Source organism: Haliotis cracherodii, unplaced genomic scaffold, assembly GCF_022045235.1.
Source record: "Haliotis cracherodii isolate W230 unplaced genomic scaffold, xgHalCrac1.p SCAF_9, whole genome shotgun sequence".
In the NCBI taxonomy this organism is placed as follows: domain Eukaryota; kingdom Metazoa; phylum Mollusca; class Gastropoda; order Lepetellida; family Haliotidae; genus Haliotis; species Haliotis cracherodii.
In genome coordinates this window covers 48,117,105-48,131,925 of record NW_027266343.1, presented here as the reverse complement: position 1 = coordinate 48,131,925, position 14,821 = coordinate 48,117,105, and the positions used below count along the sequence as shown (strand labels likewise).

The 14,821-nt window shown below is 39.5% G+C and overlaps 1 protein-coding gene across 1 annotated transcript; it reads right to left on the bottom strand.

Moving 5' to 3' along the window:
* Positions 1 to 2,560: 2,560 nt before the first annotated feature.
* Positions 2,561 to 3,520, bottom strand: LOC139451925 (melatonin receptor type 1B-like). Its single transcript, XM_071233209.1, has one exon. It carries the CDS (start codon positions 3,518 to 3,520, stop codon positions 2,561 to 2,563), a length of 960 nt encoding a protein of 319 aa, XP_071089310.1.
* Positions 3,521 to 14,821: the final 11,301 nt, after the last annotated feature.

The following is a 14,821-nucleotide window of genomic DNA, read 5'->3' as shown; positions in this document are numbered from 1 at the left end:
CTACGGTTATAACGAACACGCTTATAACGAACTGACGGATATAACGAACATACTTTTAGTTCCGACTATTTGCTGCAATTATGCTGTATATATGCGTATAACGAACTACGGTTAAAACGAACTAAAAATAATAGTCCCTTTGAGTTTGTTATAACCGTAGTTTACTGTACGTCAACAGTCAACAGGGAGTGTAAATCAAATACATAACACACAAATTCCTGCATATACGTCAACACGGAGTGTAAATCTAGTACATCACACACATATCCCTGCATATAAATCAACAGGGAGTGTAAATCTAGTACATCACACACAAATTCCTGCATATACGTCAACAGGGAGTGTAAATCTAGTTACATAACACACATATGCCTGCATATACGTCAACGGGGTGTGTAAATCTAGTACATTACACTCATATCCCTGCATATACGTCAACAGGGAGTGTAAATCTAGTACATCACACACAGATCCCTGCATATACGTCAACAGAGAGTGTAAATCTAGTACATCACACACAAATCCCTGCATATACGTCAACAGAGAGTGTAAATCTAGTACATCACACACAAATCCCTGCATATACGTCAACAGAGAGTGTACATCTAGTACATCACACAGAAATCCCTGCATATACGTCAAAAGGGAGTGTACATCTAGTTACTTAACACACATATGCCTGCATATACGTCAACAGGGAGTGTAAATCTAGTACATCACACACAAATCCCTGCATATACGTCAACAGGGAGTGTACATCTAGTTACTTAACACACATATGCCTGCATATACATCAACAGGGAGTGTAAATCTAGTACATCACACACAAATTCCTGCATATAGGTCAACAGGGAGTGTACATCTAGTTACTTAACACACAAATCTCTGCACATACGTCAACAGGGCGTGTTAATATAGTACATTACACACATATGCCTGCATATAAGTCAACAGGGAGTGTATATCTGGTACATGACACACGTATCCCTGCATATACGTCAACAGGGAGCGAAAATGTAGTTACATCACACATATATGCCTACATATACGTCAACAGGGAGTGTAAATCTAGTACATCACACACAAATCCCTGCATATACGTCAACAGAGAGTGTAAATCTAGTACATCACAAACAAATCCCTGCACAAACGTCAACAGGGAGTGTACCTCTAGTTACATCACACACAAATCCCTGCATATACGCCAACAGGGAGTGTAAATCTAGTACATTACACACATATTCCTGCATATACGTCAACAGGGAGTGTACATCTAGTACATCACACACAAATCCCTGCATATACATGTACGTCAACACGGAGTGTAAATCTAGTTGATTACACACAAATCCCTTCATATTCGACAAGGAGTGTAAATCTAGTGCGTTACACACAAATCCCTGCATATACAACGGGGAGTGTAAATCTAGTACATCACACACAAATCCCAGCATATACGTCAACAGGGAGTTAAATCGAGTACTTCACACACAGATCCCTGCATATACGTCAACAGGGAGTGTAAATCTAGTACATCACACAAAGATCCCTGCAGATACGTCAACAGGGAGTGTAAATCTAGTACGTTACACACAAATCCCTGCATATACAACGGGGAGTGTAAATCTAGTACATCACACACAAATCCCTGCATATACAACGGGGAGTGTAAATCTAGTACATCACACACAAATCACTGCATATACGTCAACAGGGAGTATAAATCTAGTTCATCACACACAAATTCCTGCATATAGGTCAACAGGGACTGTAAATCTTGTGCATCACACACAAATCTCTGCATATACGTCAACAGAGAGTGTAAATCTAGTACATCACACACAAATCCCTGCATATACGTCAACAGGGAGTGTAAATCTAGTACATCACACACAAATCCTTGCATATACGTCAACAGGGAGTGTACATCTAGTTACTTAACACACATATGCCTGCATATACGTCAACAGGGAGTGTAAATCTAGTACATCACACACAAATCTCTGCATATACATCAACAGGGAGTGTAAATCTAGTACATCACACAGAAATCCCTGCACATACATGTACGTCAACACGGAGTGTACATCTAGTACTTCACACACAAATTCCTGCATATAGGTCAACAGGGAGTGTAAATCTAGTACATCACACACAAATCCCTGCACATACGTCAACAGGGAGTGTACATATAGTTACATCACACACAAATCCCTGCTCAAACGTCAACAGGGAGCGTACATCTAGTACATCACACACAAATCTCTGCATGTACGTCAACAGGGAGTGTAAATCTAGTTTATCGCACACAAATCCCGCCAATTAATGGTGACACAACGTATTAATCCAGTACATCAGAAACACGTACTTTGTTACAAGGTGTCCTCGAAATAGCTGCACATTCCCGTCGTTACCTGGAACAGTTGACACCCTTAGTGCACTGAACATTAAGATGGTCTTATCACCACATATAATTTAACAAATTGTAATAAATTACAATGTCAGAGGCAATTTGTACTGATTTTATGAGCGCTTCAAGCAATACCTGGTTTCCAACTCTTCATGTGTTCACAGTCTCAATGGGTGATACCTCTGTCACTCCCATATTGCACAAAACAGAACCAAATGCCCTCCTGAACGCCTTATTTTTGAGTGGGTAAATGATAAAGTTAACCCCGGAATTGGCTAAACCAAACAAAATCGCGAAGGACATTCCATTCGAGGTCACCCCAGTCGCTAAAGACACACAGAGCATGACATGACAGGGCGTCCAGAAGAGGAGATAGGCGACACAGACAATCAGCAGCAGTCTAACTGTTCGACACGTTCCCCGCCAGTCTGAGTATGTTTGCACTCCAGTACCATCGATGGCTCTTCTCTGCCCGAGAGCAATCACGAGTATCCTGATGTAGAGAACACTTACTACAACAAGGGTGATGAAGAAGACTGATGTCTGAGAGAGAAGCTGATATATGTTGTCCAAGACATGCACAAAAGAACACTCTCCGACCTTGTCGTATCTGTTGAAGAAGATCACACACGATGCTAAGGCTGCTGCAAAGAACCATGATCCCGCTATGACACATCTAGTGCTGAAAGGCGTGACAAGACGGGTGTAGGTAAATGGATGGGCTATATAGATGTACCGGTCTACTGCGATGAACACAATACTTGCATTAGAAGCAGATGTACTTAAAACGTAGGTAATGTACAGGGTCAAGCAGAACACCTTGCTATGGCCGATCACCTCGTGGGTGCTTTCTAGATGGAAAAATGCAAGACTGAATACGTATACTCCAGCAAGGAGGTCTGATGTGGCTAGAGAGACGACGTACATGTTTTGGATGGTCTGAAGTCTTGGGGTCTTGAGAACGGCAACAATGGTCAGGATGTTCCCGAGGCAGATGATCGTGGCGGCAATGATGTAGAGAACTGGAGCAATTGTGAAAAACAGAACACACGACTGTGGAGAGGCACACTCGTCCTCAAAACGGACTTCACTGTCCGGTTGACCAGCCATTGTCATCAACAACACTGACGCGTTCTGTCCGCCCTGACCTGCAACACATTAGGGAACACACGACTGTGGAGACGCAAGACGGACTTCACTGTCCGGTTGACCAGCCATTGTCATCAACAACACTGACGCGTTCTGTCCGCCCTGACCTGCAGCACATTAGGGAACACACGACTGTGGAGACGCAAGACGGACTTCACTGTCCGGTTGACCAGCCATTGTCAGCAACAACACTGAAGCGTTCTGTCCGCCCTGACCTGCAACACATTACGGGGCGATGCTTGAGTTTATTAAGCTTCGGTCTGATCATTATTATAATGGGCTAGGATGTGTTTCATGAGTGCTTCAATATACACATCCATTGTGTTCCTTAGCCTTTCTCAGAGAAGTAATCTGCAATGAATGCGCTCAGATCCATAATGATCTATCAATGTGCCCAGTGATTCATTATGTATATTTAAGGAATACATTTAGTAGTCCAGGGTGTTCACAGAATAACGATCGAAATCAATTAATTAGAACTCAACTAACCAGTGCATTCATTGTGCCTCGATGGTATTTGGAATTGTCATTAGCGCATTAATTCCTTCCATGACGAGAGCACCAGAAATTATTTAGACATTTATTTAAAGGGAGGCCGGGTAGCTTAGTAGCGTTCGCTAGTCACACCGAAGACCCGGGTTAGATTCCTCACATGGGTACAATGTGTGAAGCCCATTTCTTGTGTCACCCGCCGTGATATTCCTGGAATATTGCAAAAAGCGGCGTAAAACCATACACACTCAACCATTTCTCCAAAAGAGTTCAATGCGAAACTAAGTTACTTACAAAGGCTGCACCCATGTTGGTGATAAGTAAAATTATACAAGTGTGAGTGAGTGAGTGAGAGTGGGTGGGTGAGTGATTGAGTGAGTGGGTATTCTCAGTTATATTAGAGTTAAGCATTCACAAAGCCGTTGGCAAATTATCCGAAATAATGATTCATAGAGCTTTATATAGGGGCCTTATGAAAATGCTTCGGTCAATGTTGTAACTTACAATAAATATTTGGGTATTTATTCTTCAAAATAAATATGTTCAGTAGCTTCTTATCACCTTGCTGTACACATTGTTTTTACTGTAAAATTACACCGATATTATGGTTCGGGAATATGGGGATCAAAATATTATGCTGCCAATGCATAACAAATACATACCACATATTTCAAACGGTTGTTTTTTGGTTTTGGCATACATGCCTAAAAAGGTTCTTGGTGATAGCGGATGCTAGCATATGTTTGTACGTAGCCAAATAAGAGCAGTTACATACTGGATAAAGATACTAAGAATTGAATTATGAAGATATCCACTTCAATGTCAGTTGGATGATAATGGTAAAAACTTAAATGGATATCTAAAGAAAAAAATCAATTATTTACACTCGGATTGTACAGGATATAGGTAACATTCAAGTGTTTGTGGGAATATGTGAGTGAAAGATATATTGCACAAAACTGGTAAGAAACTGTCTCATCTTCATATTCTTTAGCAATTATAGTAACTTAGTCACATCCTCAACCAGAAATGTAATTATCTGTCTTACCAGACAAATCATTGATAAGTTCTTCTTGTAAAATTAGAATTTCATTACATTATTTCAATGTAAATAAGTGTCGTAAATTAAAACTTTTGGAGCCTTACGTAGATTGAGTTGAAATTCTGCAAGAAGAAATTATTTTTCAACAATGTACCCTTGCAGTTCTATGCAGTTCTTCCATCTGGTCTGCCAGTCATTCATGGCCCATCTGTAGAATGATTCATGAAGATGTAATTTCTGTATATCTGCATGACTAAATGTTCTGTTTTTGTATTAGTAATGATTAAACCTGTCTGTCTGCGCTCAGCAATATTGCAGTAATATGACCACAGTCAGTAATATTTGTGTCTGGATCTGACAATCCAATGCTTGAGATCATGACTTGGGCACTGATCCATGCAAATGGGACATGGTGACATGCAATCAACCATATCAGAGATCCTCCTACTGATGAGACAAGTATACAAGCATCAAGAATCTCCATAAGTGGTGGAAGGCTGTGATTCAAACAAAAGAAAACAAGGTCACAATACCGATACAAAAGATAACATCACACATGGTCATAGTAAAATAATTTAATGCAGATTAACAACAACTTGACATGCAAACACTGTGACCTTAGGTGATACCAATACAAGTATTCTTTCATTCAAATTCAAACAGATGTTTGGATCAAGTCATGTATGAAATAGTAAACAAATGCCAAACCAGTTTGAAAATGTCCCATTACTGTTTAACATTTGCTAAACCTACACAAAGGAAGTAACTGCAGAATATGATATAATTTGAAACATCTTTCCTGTAACATTATATTTTTTTAAAATTGTGAGTTAGCATGTATGGAAGGGTTCAGTGTTTTCTGCACAACATCCTTGAGAAAGAGAAACAATCATGTACTCATGGACCAGGCATCCACCAAGTCCAAAGAATAAGAACAGGGAGTACCGTAGTCCTCGTAAACTGAAACTAACCTTAAATGATACACACTGACTGAAAGTTTCACAATTTGGAACATGAAGTATCGCGGTACACTGGCGGATCCAGAGAGATGTACACTCCCCTTTTATTAAACACCTCACATGTTAACTAAAACCTTGGCCCGGTCACTTAGGTAATATGTGCACCCCACCTCCTTTTAAAAAAACTCTGGATCCGCCTCTGCAGTTTTTATGCTTAGATCAGCTTCCACCATATCGTCATTTAGATTAAATAAATCACATGCTACATCACCCAATGCTTGTATCAGTTCTCTAAATCTGCAATATATAAACTCATAAATGTATAATATAGAACAGCCATTTACAGTATCCTGACATTCAGCATTCCCTCACACAATGTGATACAGTACATGCCCATCACATCATTGTTGGTATTGCACAACAGTTGGATAATACCTATTTGTAGTTGCAGCCAATGGAGGTCTGCATTGTCCTGACAGATCTTTCTAAAACACGTACAATAAACACAACACATTTTTTCCACCTAGTTAGGCAGTGTCAATGGTACTACTTCATAAAGTTCCTCAACATAGTGGAGAGTAGGCTTAAGCTTAAGAATCATGAGATTTTCATCCCTGCTGGATTACTACTAAACAAGCCACTTCACATCATTTCATTACTCTCAAGTATCTACAGACAAGGCTACTCCTATGTGGATCCCCCTTTTTCTGTACTTGAAAGACACCACATGCACAGTCCAATCATACATTCATACTTCATGTGAAACACATCCACCTGGAGTTAACATACACAGATTCTTTGAATAGTTTGTTTGGAAAAAAGGAAAGAAAAGAAAATGCTTCTGGGCTAATATGTTCTTAAATATCTAGTAATTTATTTATTTTGGCCAGACCTAATATTCTTATGCATACCTTTAAGGACCGAAATAGGCAATATGATTAAAACTTGTCTAAACTGAAACCTAAACTTCCTTATACAGTCAAGTCCCGTTAATCTGACATCGATGGTTGCATATGATTGCATCGGATTAACGAGTATGTCGGATAAACGAAATTTAGTAGTATCAACATTCGTGATCGAAAATCGGATAACTACACAATAGATAAGGATTCAAACATGTTATAAAAAAAATAAAATATATATTCATATTGTTATGTTACATTGTTGGCAGAATATGTTTTCTAATCATGCAACCTCTAAAGTTTAACACAAAACAACTGTTACGGACTGTATGACAAATTCAAAATACTTTAAAAAGCATAGTCTGGAATGGAAGTCGCAACTTTGAAACTGGTACCCAAAGCTTAAGAAAGCTGCTTTCTAAGTGGCTAACGTCGTCTTCCTGTTGGTCATTTCATTGGTCGGTCATAGTTCGCGAAAGGTTGTTCTGACGTGACTTGTAATGGGATGGCCTCGTCGATAGCGAGAACTTGTATCTGATCTTAATATGACTGAGGTAATCTAAGCATGTGAATTATCCTGTTTTCTTTATTTAAAGCTTTAATTGTTTATTGTTAAGCAAGTTTATCTCTGCAGCTTTGTAATATGCAGCTACCAGCCGACTCGCCTCGCATCAAAACACTGGCTGTGTACTCGCAGGCAGATGACCACGGAGTACGCTGATCACTGTGTCGGATTAACGAGACTGATAAATGAGTGATTTCGGTATTTCTTTGCAAATTAGGTGTGTCGGAGTCGGAGTACGAGACTGTCGGATTATCGGGTCTAAATAGAACTGATTTAATTGGTTCCCATCATTAGTGTCGGATAAAGCCGATTGTCGGATTAACGAGTGTCGGATTAACGAGACTTGACTGTATCTTTATAAATGTAAAAAATGCTTCAAAAACAAAATGTAGGATGACTTTTCTGAAAAGTGCATTTCACTCTCTAGCCTACTTAGTGTATTTGTTTGTGGTGCATATATAAGGAGTGAGTGAGTGAGTGAGTGAGTGAGTGAGTTGGGTTTAACACCACTTTTAACAGTATTCCAGTTATATCACGGCATGTCAGCGTAATGTGGGAGGAAAGCCTGAAGTGATGCAGGTCTCAGACGTTTACCACTTTGTTGAAACCTACGAGCACGGGTATGTTGCTAACAAACCTAGAAACATAATCAGGGAAAACCGGGATTTGAACCCACAATCATAGGTTTCTGGCGTGCCCAAGGGACGCAATTCTGCACAGTGAATCACGGCGCCTTAGACGACTGGGCCACCTGTGCACGGCATATATAAGGAAGATATTCTAATATCTGCTAATTTAGACTATGGTAAATTCCTGTACATTTACGTTATAGACCACACGTATCTAAAACACACCAACACAAACGTGATATTCATTATCATGGACAGTGCACAAAAAAAATGTCAGGCATATTTTTATATTGATAGCTAAATGTTTCCAAGAATGCTTTTTAACATTTTACCATACATCACCAGATATTAGCAATAATTCTGTCAAAACAACTGACAATGCCTACGCATGATAAGACATTTTAGTTTTTGAAATGATTCCTGAAACATTTTAATGCAGTTCTATGTATCTATTGCTCAGAATATGACACCTCACGTGATTTGTAAACATATGCTTTAACATAAATCTTGTTCACATGGTAAATTGGTTTAAAAATCAAACAGTTGCATAATCAGTTGAGATTTGAGATGCACACCCTTTGTGAACAGATGCATGGACACTTCTTGCAAATGTCTCATGGACGGATTATCCTATTGAAGTATGTGTAATTGTGCATGCTCTTAGGACATGAACCTTCATCTACTCCTCAGCATGCTCAGTGACAATACATCTCAATTTGTTGACACACCTATGGAAGAATAATATGTTATACATAATGAACAACACGCTGAACAACATATTAACCATTTTCTATATATATATTTTTCATCTATCACTCTCCCAAAAACAAAAAGCACAGTGGAATATCATGTAGCAGAGGCAAGAATTAGTTTTGAGGAAAACATGCCCTAATACATAGTTAGTGTTGAGGAATACCACAAACAAAAGTTTACAGACATCAAATCAGTCTTGAGAAAAACATGATCTTATTAGGATCAGTCTTGAGAAAAACATGGTCTTATTAGGATCAGTCTTGAGAAAAACATGGTCTTATTAGGATCAGTCTTGAGTAAAACCATGGTCTTATTAGGATCAGTCTTGAGAAAAACATGGTCTTATTAGGATCAGTCTTGAGTAAAAACATGGTCTTATTAGGATCAGTCTTGAGAAAAACATGCTCTTATTAGGATCAGTCTTGAGAAAAACATGATCTTATTAGGATCAGTCTTGAGAAAAACATGCTCTTATTAGGATGGGTCTTGAGAAAAACCATGGTCCTATAAAGATCAGTCTTTTGAAAAACATATCTATCACATATCAGTCATATTTATTCACATGAATCCACAACCCAAACAAACTGGTCATTCAAAAACTGTTTGATGCAAATATGACTGTTGTTAAACAAGTTACTATTTTCAATCCCTGACATATATCTAGTGCAATAAAGAGCAATTGATATGTGTATTAAACAGACATAAAAATTTTATACCGAGGTCTCAGATCAATTATGCCTTTGATTATTCTGGTAAAATACAAATGTGAGGTGTGTAGGTGAGGTGAGGTGAAATGGGGTTTAATGTCGCGTCCAAGATTATTGCACTTTTATAGCGACGTGCATGCATGTGTGCGTGTGTGTGGCTGCTTGTACGGGTCCGGACTAACGCCGATTTATAGTGCTAGCCCACTGAGATACCATGCCGCAGTTTAACATGAATACGCCACTCAGACACAGTATACTGACTCCGAGCCGACCAGTCCTTGTTTTAGCCCCTTAATGCCGAGCGCCAGACAGGGTAACAACAAGTACCATCTTTTAACATCTTTTGGTATGACGCTGCCGGGGATCGAACCCCGGACCTTCCGCTCTAAGGGTGGACGCTCTACCACTAGACCATGGAGGTGGTCATAAAATACAAACAACAAGGAATATTGCAGTGCATTACACAAAGTTAATACATTGTTTAAAATGTGAAGTCTAGTCATTGAGTGAACTGTGTTTGATTCTGTAAATTCAATATTCCAGTAATATCCTAATGGGGACACAAAGATCTGATCTGCTACTCCATGTCCTATAGTGCTATGCTGTTGTGAGTGGGGAGCAACACTTTGCTCTGTTTGTTGCTTAATGCCACACTCAGCAATGTTCCAGCCTTATCACTGTTTGTAATTAAGCAAGTCTGGACCAGACAATCCAGTGATTGACATCATGAGTATTGATCTACGCAATTGGGTTACGATGATATGCATCAACTAAGTCAGTGAGTCCGACCACCCAATCCCGTTAGTCGCCTCTTACAACAAGCATAGTCGCCCCTTACGGCAAGCATTGGTTTCTGAAGACCAATTCTAACCTGGATCTTCACGGGTCAGGGGTAGCACTACTTTGTACAGTATTTTAGTCATATCAAGGTATTTCAGTTTAAAGTCGGACGAAAAACCCAAAGTGATGCAGGTCCTAGACGTTTCCCACTTTGGTGAAACCACAAGGACGGTTATCAAGTTGATGTCTGTCAAGACCAGCAAATATTGATCACCAAATGAATACATTGCATATAACTATATTAAGGCTGGGACGAGTCCAAATTTACTACCCGGGTACCCACCCACCTATTACCCGACCCTACCCGGGTACCCACTCCTGGTCTCAAGAGAGAGGTACAATATGTCCGATTGGGAATAGTTTGACTGTAGCCCTGGACAAAATGTATTTAGATACACATATAAATCGATCTGGTCATGACCAACCACGGGTCTGGGTAGTTCTGTTGGTACCCGGGTCCTTCTCAGTACCCACTCGACCTGAGTACCCAAGTTACCCATCCCAGCCCTAAACTATATGTACATCAGCATGATCAGCAGCTGGGTCATCCAGCTACACTGCAACAGGCACATATCCTGCCAATTGGTCTGTCATGGTGATTACGAGTATCAATTCAGGTACTCTTCACCCAACAACCACTCTGTAAACATTGCTGATCTGTTGCCAAGCGATGACATTCTATTTTCTGTCTCACAAATGTTTAATTCATCAGACGTTAATACTCTGCAGGAAATGTACCAGTCCTTCAAAGCAACAGTCATTAGACTGATTACATACATGCATCAAGGTGGTTGGACAAAAACAGGCTCTAGTGTTCCTGCTTTCACATGTCAGAGTGAGTGAGTGAGCTTGTATTTACATGCAAATTGGGAAAAAAGCTTTCTCTCCACAATTTGGAATTCTTATTACGGTTCTTCGGGATTTATCTAGACCTGCTCAGACACCAATATTCTGCAAAAGAAAGGAAAAATTAAAATTTGAATTAAAAATATTCTTAGTTCCTCCGAATTAATGACAATATGAACAGTAAAAAGATCCAGTTTTGAACAAAATCACCTCATTGATTCCCCAATTTGCCTGCCAAGAGCACATAGTTTGGAATCCTAAATAAATCCCCGGTAGGTATTCCTACAATGCATTCTTTGCAACCTCATGACAACCACACTTACGACATCTTTTAATACAATTTGGAACTTTTTACCAGTTTTTGCTGTTAAAACATCCAATATTGGCATGGATAAATCCCTTGTGAATAAGTAGAGTTTTATGCAGCTTTTAGCAATAATCCAGTCATGTCATGACAGGGAACACCTGAAATAGGCTGCACGTATCATACCCACGTAGTGAATTATGTACCTGAGAATGGACACGATTGTATCAAGTACCTTTTTAGGCCTCTTCAGCTGCAATGATTTTGAAGGAGAGAGAAAATCAATATACAAACATAACAGTGATTCACATAAGGCCGAGAATATCAGTTATATCACAGCATGTTCAATGTGGGAGGAAAGTACAAAGCGACACAGCTCCTACATGTTGTTGTGTTTGTTTGTTTGTTGTTTAATGTCACACTCAGCAATATCCTAGCTATATGACAGCAGTCTGTAAATAATTGTGTCTGGACCAGACAAACCAGTGACTCATACCATGAGCATCGATCATGCTCCAAACTGTACACAAACTGTCCCAGTGTTGGGTATTGAACACAGGTCATAAATGTGACAAGCGAACACTTTAACCTCTGGGCCACCTTGTAATCCCTCCATGTGTTTATGAGAAAAGTGTCCTCCAATTTGTTTTAACATTTCTTTTTCACGTTATTGTATGAGTTGTAACATAAAAGTAGAACCTTCTTAATGTAATCAAAACAGTGTCTCCACAACAAACAGATGTACATAAAAGAAATTATACATCAATATCACAGAAAACTCTCACTAAGTCCAATGAAGGGCTGCAACAATTTCATGAAATGTGGGAAAGGCTCGAGTGAGTGAATATTACTCTAAGACTTGATAGTCGATATCCTATTGTACATGTTGTAGCTGACATCAAATATGGGCTTCATAAACATGGTGTCATGACTGCATAAAGTAGAGACTAAAACAGTGCTTCAAACTCTTACTCAAGACTTTTAGAGATAAATCAACATGAATGTGTCCATCACAGCAACTTTGTGGTAACATTGATATTAAACATTCTCATGATCTGAGTGAATGAGAGAGGGTAGGATTTAACGCTGTTTTAGCAATATTCCAGCTATGTATTGGCTGAGGGACACAGCTACATTGGCTTGACATGATGTACCCGTGAGTGGAACTGAACACAAGTGTTCAACATGAGACACCACTAGGCTACCTAACCCACCTTTGTGATCTGAAGAAATCAATATGTGATGTATTGTAAATGACATGAAACCGTTTGATGCCAGTGTCCAATAACATTTCACAATGAAGGACAAAGAGAATCTTCACAGCACTACACCACTATATCACATACACTACAGTAATGCTGACACTAACAAACACAGATGTCATACTATTCGTTGTAGACAGGCGGTTGGCAGTGGAGAGGCAATGAGGGCACTATGTGGAGAAAGGTCAGTGACTGAGTATGGTTTTACACTGCTTTTAGCAAAGCGGGGGGAGGCCAGAAATGAGCTTCACACATTGTACCCATGTGGGGATTCGAACCTGGGTCTTCAGCGTGAAGAGTGAACACTTTAGCCAGTGGGCTACCCCACCGCCCCGGAGCAAGGTAAAAAAACCTCTACCACATTGAGTGGAACATGAGCAAAAGGCTCATGGAACACCACCTCAAAGATTTCAGAGGCCATCGTAGAACACCACCTCAAAGATTTCAGAGGTCATCATAGGACACCACCTCAAAGATTTCAGAGAAAATCGCAGAACAAATCCTCAAACATTTCAGAGGCCATCGCAGAACACCACCTCAAAGATTTCAGAGAAAATCGCAGAACAAAGCCTCAAAAATTTCAGAGACCATCGTAGAACACCACCTCAAACATTTCAGAGACCATCTCAGAACATAGCCTCAAACATGACAGAGCCTTGCAGATCAAAGGTCAGAATAGAGAAAATAACTTCCCTCATAGGACACCACCTACAACATTTCAGAGGCCATCGTAGAACACCACGTCAAACATTTCAAAGTTCATCATAGGACACCACCTCAAACATTTCGGAGACCATTGTAGAACACCACCTCAAACATTTCAGAGACCATCGTAGAACATCACCTCAAACATTTCAGAGGTCATCATAGGACACCACGTCAAACATTTCGGAGACCATCTCAAAACAGAGCCTCAAACATGACAGAGCCTTGCAGATGAAAGGTCAAAATAGGGAAAATAACTTTGAACATGCAGGTTTCAAAATTTGTCTTAAGTCATTCTACAAGACCAGCATTCTGCCAGTTCTGTATTACACATGAAATATGGTTGCCACAATTTGGATTTTGGATTTTCAGCATCTGGTAATCCTCCATGACAGATCTAACACTGTATATAAATTATCCTGCAATTTGCACTTGATCCAGGTAGGAACAGAACTCGGGCTGTTGGTGTGACGAGACGAGCTTTTACCACATCCAATCAACAATGCCAGGATCAAGGACAGCTTGTAAGAAATGGTGTGAATATCCAATGACATACACAACACCAACAAAAACACAGAGAAGGTCATGCCGCATCACTTTGTCCCAGAAATACAGAAATTCCTGCACTACTCAGGTGTATTATACGTTACTCAACAATTGATAGGGGTACACAGCAATAGAAACTAAAAGCTTAAGTCCACAAGTCCTTATAACGATAACGAAGACAAAAACCTTAAAAATAGCCAATTTCTCCTAGTCCTTCTGATAGCTTAACTATTGGACAGTTTGGCAAGGACTATAGGCCAAGTGCCATTTTCTGGTTACTGAATTACTAAGATTATTGAGTCCTGTACTTTTAATGAAGCAACCATGATTTACATAAACCATTATAGTAAGGAATAATGGTTGTTCGTCTCTTTGTATGCATGTAAGCATTCCTAAGAGTAACTCTGGGGAAGGTTTGGTTTCCAGATTAATGAGGTTTCACTATACATGTGTTTCATTACCAGGAAATGACATTATTACAGTATCATGTATTCAGTATCATGAAGGGTACCGCATGCCATTGTCACCCTATACAGGACACCCACCGTTATGCCGTTTTTCTTATTACATTTTATCAATTAGCCAACCCAATCTTTCCAAATGTGCCCCCAAATTGAATTGTTTGGAACAATCCTGTTTTTCCATACAAGTGTTAATTATATATTTGTACAATAAGAAGGTTTAAAATAAAAGAGAAGGGAGTTAACTCT